The 12,321-nt window shown below is 34.6% G+C and overlaps 1 protein-coding gene across 6 annotated transcripts in view; it reads right to left on the bottom strand.

Annotated features, from left to right (window-relative positions):
* Nucleotides 1-324: 324 nt before the first annotated feature.
* The window catches only part of LMO3 (LIM domain only 3), a 222,481-nt gene continuing 210,484 nt past the window's right edge, over nt 325-12,321 (bottom strand). For all 6 annotated transcript variants that reach the window (XM_037033847.1, XM_037033848.1, XM_037033851.1 and 3 more), the window contains 2 exons: nt 11,871-11,996; nt 325-3,169 (listed from right to left, as the gene is read on the bottom strand). In XM_037033847.1, the coding sequence (XP_036889742.1) occupies nt 3,064-3,169; nt 11,871-11,996 (232 nt within the window). In that variant the 3' untranslated portion in view covers nt 325-3,063. The remainder of the gene's footprint in view (nt 3,170-11,870; nt 11,997-12,321) is intronic.

Raw genomic sequence — 12,321 nt, 5'->3', positions numbered from 1 at the left:
CGTATATATGTGCAAATTGTACCTAGTAATCGCTACCTTCACTTTTGACAGCTTTATTCTCCCCACAAAAGTAAATAGCAGTAAACCACCTAACTCAAAAATCTTAAATATAATATTTGGGAAAGTATTTGATCCACTTTGTTAATGCTTAGGGTTTACCTTTTAAAAGTAAATGTCCTTAAAAACTATTTTCCTTTCTCATGAGCTTAACATATGCTTTCTAGATATTACTTAGATTGTGCCAATTAAGAGCAATCCAATAGTGTCATACCCCTTTTATTAAAGACACAAACTCAAATATGAAAAATGAATGAAAGAGTCCAGCAGATGTTTATTAAGCAAGATGAAAGTGAAGTCACAAACACAGGTCAGCTTTTAAACTCAGCCAGCATTCTGGGGGTCTGGAGGTGCCTGGTCCTTCATCAGAGGCAGCCTGTACGTGGTGCGTGTTTGGAAGGACGAGGTCCCTCCTTGAGAAATCAAAGCTCAATTCGAGGGGTCCTACTGGAGGCACCGGATAACAAGCTAAGTGACATTAGGGCAACACAGCACAAAGTGGGAAGTTGACAACAATTCAGGGACTTTGAATAGTCAAGACAATTAGCTTAGTACTTCAGGTCAAAGATGCTACTGTTTATGGGCAATTAGCTATTAAATGGCCTATTTCTGTCTTCTTTCACAAATTCATGGAGATTAAAGATAATCTAAGGAGATTAAGGCCTTACTCTTTAATCTAGGTGAGTAATTGCATTTGTAGGAAAAGCATAAGAATGAATTCTCAAAGGGTCACTCTAAATAAAAGGCAATAAAAAACACTGCTTGGTCTCTGGGCGCCAAGGATAGCTGGCCGGTTTGTTCCCAGTTTACAGGTATTTTGACAGATTGATCTTAGCATATACATAAACAGTTATATATTTAAAGATCATTTGAAAAATATGCTGACAATTAAAACGGAATGTCCACACGAATGTCAAGCAACTCTTACTGAGGACTACTTAACGTAGCACAGCTACGGCGTCAAACAAACCACGCCCCACTCTCTCCCCTGCGCCCACGTGCTCTGTTTTGTTTTGATTTGCTGTTTCTGGCTTTGACTCTGCAAGTCTTTTTATGAATCACATGTAAGGCTCTAAGGCTAAAATAATAGTTCTATTATGGGCCCCAGATAGCTATTCTTGAAGTTTTTTCATCTCACATTTGGGGGGGCACACGATTTGCACACTCTTAACCATGAAGCATTTGTGAAAATACATACCATTCACTTTGCACAGAGTCATATTCTTAAACATGAGAGGCAATATCCAGATTCACATGCATGTCCATAGTAAAGCTTTGCTTTTGAAACGACTCAAATTCACACCAGCATTATTTGCAGCTTAATATTTTGGCCCCCAAACCAAGAATTCAGGTATCACACTTCATTTCATCTGCATTTTCATACAGCATAAAATATGTATGCAAAGAACACTGGGAAATATTATTTCCTACACAAGTGATCAAGAAAAAAAAGCCACAGCGCTAAATTTGCTCTGGTAGGAATAGGCTTCATTGTGCCCATGCGGGGTTAGATTTGTTGAAAGGTAGTTTTATCACAGGGAACAGAAGCAAAGAAGCCAGTGTGAGCAACCCAGAAGAGGGATTATTTACTCATTTTTATTTCTTATGCTGTAATTTAAATAACCAGTCTCCATAATTTCTGTTTCTAGAAAGTTTTCCTATTTATCAGCTATCATGTATGTATGGGAATAATATTTCACCTTTAAAAAATGGAGTGAGAGATTTCAGTTTAGGTGTGATATATACTGATTGGGTAATTACTCAGAGAAAGCAAGAATAAGACACATCAAACTTGAAAGTGTTCACTGTTAAACATTAAAATAAGAGGCATGTGAAATAAAGGAAAATACATAATCACCACTTCTCAGCTTTTTATCAATCCCTTTATCTCCCTTCTTCTAGAAGATTCTATGAGCACTATGTTGCTCAAACAGAAGTAACCTCACTGCTCAAATATCATCCTAGCTTTAATGTGCATTATCGTGATTTCAGTTGATTCACACTCAAATCCTTTTAGCGCCAGAAATTTATCAAGCCATAACGTTATTAAACACCTAGCTCTTCTGGAGAGGTCTGGGCAAAGTTTATACAAGAAATTTAATTTGTCATTTAAAAGTTGTCTCATAATTGTGGTAACACTTTTTTAAAGTAACCCTTTGGAAAAAACTTACGATACCCAAAGGCACTAGTTCACAACAAGGGGGTGAATGATTGAAGAGCAGAGACTAACAACAAAGCTATCCTACAGGCAGCGGGCACACATACAAAGGATATTAAAAGGATAACTGTTAAGCTTTAACGTTATTCTAAAAGTGGCACTTTTCACGTTGGTACAAAATGAAAGTGCTTTAAGATGAAATTTTTATGCATTTTTTAAAGCTGATCTTAACCCCCTGAAAATAGGGGGTTATAATGAGAACACTGATAGACTCTAAATCATAGTGGCAATAATAGTGGGTGTGTCTGTATTTTTTTAGTCTTTCTAATGTTGACAGACTTGCTTTATCTATATGTGTATCATTAGTGAGATTTGCTCTTCAATTTCTTACTAGAAAGTTACAGCTCATTTAAAATAGCTGATAGATACAGAAAGCATAAATATACAGTAAATTTAAACACTGATTGTACTAAATGCAACAATACAAAGAAGCAAACAGAACACAAATGGTAACACAATAAAACTGTATTACATTTGTGCTTCAGATATTACAATACATTATATACAATAGTCCAAAATAAACATCTCATGCCAAGTGACACAAAAACGAATAGCAAGCAAAAATCCAGCAATATGTACATGACTTTTTTTCTTTAATAATAAACATTCAACTCTGAACTGGGCAATTTCACTACATACAGATGCAGTCCGCCTTTTATTTCATATATCCATCCTGCTTTCCTATATCTACGTTACTCAGTAGGTTGTGTCAATTCTTATATACACGTGGAGCAAAAAAGATAAAAGAATGTAGTGCTTTGTATTCTTAATGGGGTGATGTTGATAGATCAGCGAACCTGGGGTGCATAACCTTCTTTCATTAAACCTTCCTCGTAGTCCGTCTGGCAAAGGATCATGTTATTCTTTAGGAAAAATTTGTCTCCAACACAAAACCTGAAAATATTTTTAAAAATAAAATGTGTTAAGACCATTTCACTCAGATATATAGATTTGAAGATTTCTTTTCTTAATAATAATTTCACTTTGTAATTCCCTGAATTTGAAAGCTTGGCTTAGAATGTTGTTCTTATTATCAACACTAAAACATTGCAAATAAAATTTGAAATCCTACCTTTATATACAAAAATTGTAGGAACATCAAGGAAGATGCATAGGGCAGCAAACATAATTTTTTAATTTTTTTATTTCACCGCACTGGAAAGTAAAAAGAACTGCTCTCTATATACACTCATTAAAATAAGAATGAATGATAATATTTCACTGCAGTGATTATGGAAGACTTCATGATCCTCTTTATTTCAAAAAGGCATCAAAATGAATCAGACAGTTAGAAAATAGCCCATTTTAAAGTTTTCCATTTAAACTTTCCCCTCACTCTGTTATTAAGATGGGATTCAATTCTGGTAATTGGGAAGTGATCATTCTGAACTGAAAGTTATTTTTAGCACCAGACTCTGATGTTGGGCCATATTCCTTTGTCTGTGGCAAGTTCATCAACTATAAAATAGTAAATATCATTTCCTTAATTGAACAGTTTCAATTAAACGTAAGGGCATAAACCCGAACACACTTTTTAATATTACTGTGATAAATAAACTATTGCCCATTACTAATTATTATCTTATTCAATAAAAAATTGTTTAATGTGCAAGATTGCAATGTTTTCAGTAAGTGCAATTTTTGTAGAATTTCCCAGTGGTGATACTTTAAACACAATTAAAGTCAGAAACAAATGCTTGTGCTGTTTCCGGTACATTTAACAATAAAGTAACTCTGGGGAGATTTGTATATATTTTTAATTATAACAATTCAACCTTCAAACAGCAGTGTCTGGTAGAGTTGACTCAGTAAAACTACTTGTAATTATACAAGTTGACCTCACTGACCTTTGATAGTGGCCTCTCTTTATCAGATAGTCAATTTCGAATGATGTTCAAGCAGAAATCTGAGTGGATAGATGAAAGTGTGTAGTGAAGCCACCCTTTAAGGTTTTGTGAAGTTGAACGTTTAAATGAGGAGCAGTCGGACTGATTTACATTTGTAAAGACTGGAATGCTAGACAAACAGTGAATCTATTTATTTTCCAACTGGGTAGCTTTGGACATTTATCCTTATTCTAGCTTAAGTAGATAGAGGGGGAAAATGGTGTAATAAAAAAAGTAGATTGAAAAGAATTAGCTTTCCTCTTAAAGAAGATTGGTCTGTTTATTTGTGGAATTTACTTTTTTTCCCCAGGATTACTGCCTGCTGATGAGGTTGATTGAAAGTGCAGACTCTGTGCTAATCATGGAATCCTGGAGACATTTGTGGTCAAAGCTACTGGATGCCCTGCACATTCAGGTTTGGGCTTTAAAGTACACCTTTTTATAGATTGCACACTGTAAACTTTAAATATTGTGCTTAAATAGTGGTGTTGGAATAAGAGAGTTTGAGCAGATTATCCTGATTACTAACATATGTTGAAGAAAAGAACAGGCCTAATGGCCGATGTGAAGACTTAACTTTTGTGAGGTTATACAGAATAGCATGTAGAATATACGTGATCACTGTTCAAATTTTCACTTGATATTACTATTGAAATTAAGTTGAACTAAAGAGCTAAGAATAAAACCACATCAAAAATAAAGAAGTTCAATTAAACACTCTTGTGCTTCAGCTGATAATACTGAATCTTTTTTTTTCCCTAAAAACCAACTAAATTGGAAATACTCTTTCAACTCCCTATGGTCTAATAGAATTTTGCTTTACTTTTTCAACATATTTTTAACAATTCTCCAAATTTTATTCACTATCAAATAAAAACATGTTTGTTTGTTTGTTTTGTCATGTCATGTAACGTCATTCTTACCTTCAGAGGCCTTGAAATTTAGATAATTTTTGTTTGTAGATTTATAAACTCAGGGTAATTATAGTGGGAAAAAAACACTGAACCATGAGCCTGTGGGTCTGGTCTTGCTATTACCCAAAGCAAGATATATGGTGCATTTCATGCTTTTTCTGGGTTAGTTCTCTGTGAATAAGCCACATCACTGGATTGTAGGAATGTTATAATAAGAAATATATGAAAGGTAGAGAGGCATATTGCAATAAATAGGGTTCAACTCTCAACTTTCCACTTAATGATATTGAGAAGAGACTTTGATTTTTCTTATTTGTAATATCAGCTACTTTTGTAACTTTGTGATAAAGAGTATATGAAACCTTACCTCAATGTCTGGAGTGTTGGAAATTAAAATAACCACCTTTCATAATGCACTTACCATATGCTAACGCTACGTGTCTATATATGTGATCACATTATTCCCTTCATCCAACCTAGATCAGAGATATCATCATTGCCTTTTTCAATGAAAAACCTAAGCCTTCCTCTCAGCATTTAAAATACCTGCCCAAGGTTTCATAGCTGGACGTAGGTGGTGGAGGAAGGAAAGGAACCAGGTTTCTTTGGATCTAAGACCCATGCTTTTACCTGGAGGCAGCACAGCATGAGGCCACAAAGTTACACAGACCTTTTTGTGTGTGTGTTACAATTAAACCTTTTCATAACTTTCAAAAAACGGTCTGCCTGCCATTCAGTGAAATGTTGGTAATATAAATGAAATTCACCTGAAATACTTCCCTCTGAATATTTTGTCTCTAATACATTGTCAATTGGATAAAGTACATTTTATGTGCACTTCAATTTATACTCGAAGGTCAGGATGAAAGAGAGCATGGGTGAGGGGTGTCACAATTACATATACAACTCAAACAAAACAGCCCTGAAAGCTCTGGTGAAGAGAAACAATTATGGCTGGGATGCAAATAGAATTGGTGTCCTCCTCTAAAATGTTTCACATATAAATGAAGCAATTAAAAAAAACAGCAACGCAGATATGAGACACTTAACAAAATAATCTGTAACTGTGATTTTGTAAGGCAGGCTAATTTCCAATGCTATATAACTAGCTCCTTAGGAGATTTAGCACTTGCAGTAAAAATATTTAAAAAGTAGCGATACTGTCAGTATATTAATAGGTAGGGCTAAAATTTCTGAAAATAAACTGATAATCTTTCTTGCAATCTAATCTTCATTACTTGTGATGTAGTCAGTTCAATTAACTTTTTGTTCATTTAAAACAATATGTAAAAGAATAAAAACATGCCAAATCAGATTTTTAAACCATCTAATCGTGATATTTGGAATTAATAACAGACTTCATTTCCACATATTTTGAAGTGATTCTAGTTGAGTCTGTGTGGTCTTAGACAGTTGAAAAGTACAGAATAAATCATCCCTGTATTATATGGGGCTTAGAGTAGTTTGAGCAGGTTATCAGAAGCCTCTCTGCTAAGAAGCCTCCATGTGTAACATCCTTTCTAAGAAATGAGAAGGTTAACTTAGTCATCTTCTTTTCCTGAGGTTACTGACTGTCACTTACTAATTTTCACTTCAATAACAATTTAAAAAAGAGAGTATCCAGTTCACACATCCAATGTCTCTACTTTCCTATTCAACATGCTCAGTTACTAAAAGATGGATATTTCGATCCTGTACTTTGCTTTCAGTAAGAAGCACGGGTTGTATACCCACTGTCTCGTCACTACAGAATGGTGCACACATTTGCTGTCTTTTCCCAATGAGAGCTCAGTTGCTATTACACACTTCATTCGTAACAATCTTTCCTGACCCAAGTTAGACTACACACACTCTGAGTTCTGCTGGAAATTATTTGACATCTACCTTACTGTAACACCACTGTATCTAATCACATTTATATCCACTTGGCCAGAAAATAAAATACTCCTCTTGAAACAGCCTTCATATTGGCTCTGAGTCCAGAGACTAAAACCAGACTGCCAGGGTTCAAATCTTGGGTCTACCATTTTGTACCTGTGTAATTAACTAATCTTGGAATAGTTGCTTAATCTTTTTGTACTTTAGTTTCCTCATCTGTAAAATTACATCAATAATAGTACCTACTTAAGGGTTATTTTGAGCCTTAAATGGGTTAGTATATGTAAAACAGAACACTGTCTGGGGTATAACCACCACTATACAAGAATATATTCTCATTATCTGTCGGTGATAACCTTTTTCATCTTTGCTTAAAATATCACCGAACCAGGGATGCTTCTTCCCTTTTTCCATCTAACTCAGAGTCTAAAAATTCTTTAGTTTATCCCTCCATAATGTTCCCTGACCACATCAACTCATTCTGATCTTTCCCCAAACAGTTTTTATTAGTGTATCATTCACTTTGGCATTTCAAATTTTCTCATAAGTGTGTAACAGGTTTCCCAATGTGGACAGTAGTGCTGAGGTGAATGACCACAAGTTTTACTTGTTCTGAACCCTCTGAAGTACCACTATCATTGTGCAGTTGCTGAGGTGGGTGGTCAATAAATACTGATTAAGGTAGATTTATCTCAGAATCAAATAGCTTTGAAAACCAAAGATATTTCAGATGGGGTAAGTTACATTTGTATTCATTTTGACTTTTAATCACTGACTTCCTATCTCTGCAATTTCATCCCTGGCTCCTCACTTCTTTCCTCACTCCTCCATATCTCCTCCAAACTGAAGGTGTAATTGTGGAGCACACTAAGCTACTTTTAATTTCCTACACATATTACATGCTTCCAACCCCCCATGCCTTTCATGCTGTTCCATCTGTCTGGGAGTCCCTTTCCTCACTGCTTCTGACCCTTTTCTCCCCAACACCCCAGCAGACACACTTCCTATATCCTAACTAGTCTTAGCGAGTTCTTTTATGAAACCCAGCACATCAGCATGGGCTGTTGCCCTACGACTTCCAGCAGGAGCCTCTGCTCCCTTGAGATGGATCTCTTTAGCACCAATTACACTCTCCCGTGAGTCTCTGACACCCGTCTCTCCCCCAGCTCTGAATAAATTGAAGAGAGAAACTAGATTTTCCTCCTCTCTGCTCCTACAGAGCCAAGCACAATGCTTTTATTCTTTAATGAAAGAAAATGAAATGTTTCCTTTCCTACATATTTGAGGCAATTTATTACAAACAAGTACATCTTTTCCTTTTCTTATAAAACCATCATTTCGTTTTACACAATTAGAATTCTAAGAGGGAGAGACCTATTCATTTTTAAGAAATTAACGATTACACAGAATTTTCTACTATTAAAGTAGATGCAGGTTATTCTACAAGACACCCAAGATAATCTTCAAAATAGAGAAATTATAAGATTTGCAATTCAGGACTCTACATTCTTAGCCATACCCCTCTAAAAAGGGGAGAGAGGGACAACCAATCCTGAAAAGTTGTTATCGCTAACATTTTTAAACATTCAGAAATATTATGATACTAATAATATTTCGATTTAAAAGCTACAATGGGGTGACTGCTAAATAACATTCAGAAGCAGGCATATACTACCACAGTTTCCGATGTCAGTGACGTTGGCTTAAGGGAAAGTGTCTATAAGTTACCTACGTGCCTTGCATTTAACTTCAAGTGCAATGCTATGACACTGATATGGCTACCGAGAGCATAGGCTTCTTTGGCATACAGCTTTATTGAAGATGGTTTCCTAAGGCAATGTCAAAGTCAAAGCAGAATCTTCTAGACTGAAAACCTCTGTATTGAGAGAAACAAAATGTGTCTGCTGTGCTTGGCTGATGAAGATTAGTTGACTACCTGCCTTAAAGAAGTTTGTCTTGTTGGGGCTGAAGTGACAAGACAATAACTAAGTGCTAATTGTGCATAACCAGAACTAAAGATATGTGGCCCTATTATGGCATGTAATAAATGAAGCGAGCATAGAAATATATTAGGTATCTTAATAATGATACTAGAATAGCATTTTGCAGCAATAATAATGTGAACAGTTTTAGAGTCAAAATTTAGGAGTGTTTGTCGTACTTGACTGAGTTCTACTGAGGAGACAGTCTTAATTATGAGTGTAACTTTTTATTTCAGTGGTGAAATAAAATAAAACATGACTTTTAAATAGCATGAACAACCTACAATTACTTTGCATCATAGTGGAATTTAGCCCTGGTTTAGAACTTGAATAATGTTTTAATTTTCTGTGTATAACATGGATAAAACAGGTAGGCTTTCCCTAATAGAAAAAAATGGGCAAAGGTTATAAATTGGCAGTTCCCTGAATAAAGAAATAGCAAAGGGCCACTGGTAAGCAAATGTATGCTAACTGAAAATTATAATGAGATACCATCTTTCATCACTTAAGGTGACAAAGATTTCTCTCTAAATAATTCCCGATGTTAGAGTAAATGTGAGGGAATGGTCAATTTTTGCATTTTTGGTATGAGAATAATTGTTGTAACTTTTCTAGAGAGCATTTTGCACTGTATAACAATAGCCTTTATCCTTTTATTTAATTAATTTTAAATACTTCTCCTAATTAATTTTTGTTCCTATGAATTTATCCTGATGCAGATTTTAGTATTTGTTTGTTTATAAAGTCCATATGATATTAATAATATTTATAATATAAAAACTTGAAGAAAGAATCTATACATCTGATCATTGATTATATGAAGTTCTATTCATAAACTGAACACAATAAAAGCTTAAAATGTCTTAAAAGAATTTTTAACTATAGGTAAAAAGACATACTCTATTAAACAAAAAAACCAAATATTAAAGATTAGAATTCTCTCCTGTTTCTTTCCCTTAATCTGCTCAAATGTGACTATAATATAAAGTCACATTTATACTATATATCACTTGTCATATATGTATGAAAAATTGTACAGCTGACTACACACCAAAATATTAAAATATTTTCTGTTATAATAGTAAGAAAATAGTGAAATATGAGACAATGTTATTTTTATCTCTTTGTATTTTCTAAATTTTTACTATGAATATGCAACCTTTTTATAAGTAGAAAAGCAGTAAGTGTTACTGCATGAACTATTGTTCATGGAAGCTGCTAGTGGACAAGGAAACAGCATTTTAAATTTAAATATACTTTTAAAATGTAGATGCATACATGTATACATGCATATACGTGTGTCTGCATTGATGTGTGGATATTTGTATTTGTTTATCCATATCCTTACAGACAAGAAAGAACATGTACATTTGCCACCTTATTTTTGGTTAAATGTCACCATAGACTGAATTAAACTACACTGACTCTAGGCATTTGTGGGAAAGACTCGATGTTGTGAGATGACTTCCTGAATTATTTCCCGGATAAATTATACATGACAAGGTAGACCAAGTCACATTCTGAATATCTATTTGGCAGGAGACATTATTGAGAATACATGTCTTGTATAAAAAATAAGCTATGGAATATTATTTGGTAAAAGTTATTAATATCAAGGAAAAAGAACTAATTTTTGAGAAATTATTGTTCTATTTTCTAATTTCTACTTCTATTAATAATTCTAGTTTCTAAGAACCTGCTCCTGGTACTTACATAGATCATTTGATTTTCAAAATCTGTTAGACAGGCATTAGTGTCTTCATTTTAAGGGCATGAAAACTGAAGTCAGAGAGATTCAGTAACATTCTCAGAGTCACAAGCTAATACACAGTGGAGCTGGAATCTGAATCCAGGTCTCACTGTAAACATCGTGTTCTTTCTACTTACCCTACAGGGCCCCATAAGATGCTGCGTTGAACAGTAAAACAGGGGAAATCACAATAATGTAGAACTTGACATGGCTAATATTTTCTGATTATATACTATGTCCAGGTGTTTTCACACTCACATAGGATTTATTTTCATTAAAACCCATCAAGTGTACTAATTTTTGAAATGTATTTTTAATGCTATGTACACTTCAATATTCTAATAGACTCTGCATTTGTCACATAAAACAGGTATATAGTTCCCACAGGAAATAAAATTTATAACTTTCAATAAAGAAAAATGGGATGAAGTCATAAGACTTTAAGAGGAAAGAATTCTCTGCAGTTGACTAATTCAGCTCCCTTATGTTATTAATGAGAATACTGAAGTCCAGAGAGCTAAAACTGTTGGTTTACGGTCATACATCTTGTTAGGGGTCAAGTCCAGACCAGTATTTAGGTCTTTCAATTTGCTGTGCAATACTCTATTCTCCAATGCTGCCTCTCCAATGCTGATAATTAGCAATTAATAATTGCTAATAATCTCTAGCTTTGTTCACAAAGAGACTTGAAGCAACTTAAGAAGCACATATAAAACAAGGTTAAAATGTTGAATTTCTTATGTTGAATAAGAAACCAAGATAGAGTAACTATAAATAAAAATAGTAAGATGAAGACCCACTAGCTGCCAAAATTCATGTGTATTTGCCACAATGCAAATGTGTTTGCTCACAGTAGTTCAAAACAAAGACCTACTTTAAACCTACTTTAAAAGACAGAAAAACATTAAAGAAAAGAATGAATAAGAAGAAGATGTAAAGTTTGTAAAAGTGTTCTCATTTCCTATCACATCCTGTTATATGATGAATATCTTTTAGGTGGAAATAAGAGTTTTAAGACCTTTTCCTCAGTGGCTCATTTATGGCACTCAATGAATATTTGCAGAAAATGAAAATGCTGAGATTAATTGTTTTAAGTAAAGTGTACTAGTGTATAATTCACACCTGTTAAACAGCCAGAGGGGAGAGTTTTACTGGTTTTTAGAAGACAAAGCGAGATCTGAGTACCTCTGATTGCAGAGCTGGCATGCAAAGCAGTCCAGGTGGTAAACGTTGTCCTTGGCGCGCATCACCATCTCGAAGGCAGGGATGAGCTTGCTACAGGCGGCGCAGTTCCCCGTTACCCCGAAGAGCCTGGAACAGGAAACAGTTTTTTCAAACTCTTACAAGGAAGTCGGAGATGGCGACTAGAGAAGATGCTAACACATTTCGTAAAGCTCTCGGCGCGCCATGCCCTAGGATGTACTCAAGTGAGTTTTATCGAAGTATACGCATCGATATTCTTTGGTGATACACACTCAGTTGACTTTTCTTGACGAAATTCTATGGTGTTTGAGAAGAAAAAGAAAAGACAAATACATGGGGAAGCTTACGCAAACAGAAGTCAACAGGGGTGAATTTATAGCAAAAATGTACTTGTTAGAATATGGAGTAAATATAAAAGCAATGTAACTTTGAT

Source organism: Sturnira hondurensis, unplaced genomic scaffold (assembly GCF_014824575.4).
Source record: "Sturnira hondurensis isolate 20B ecotype Veracruz unplaced genomic scaffold, ASM1482457v3 Scaffold0021795, whole genome shotgun sequence".
NCBI lineage: Eukaryota > Metazoa > Chordata > Mammalia > Chiroptera > Phyllostomidae > Sturnira > Sturnira hondurensis.
Note: the sequence above shows the minus strand (reverse complement) of the source record. Positions and strands in the feature narration are given on the sequence as shown.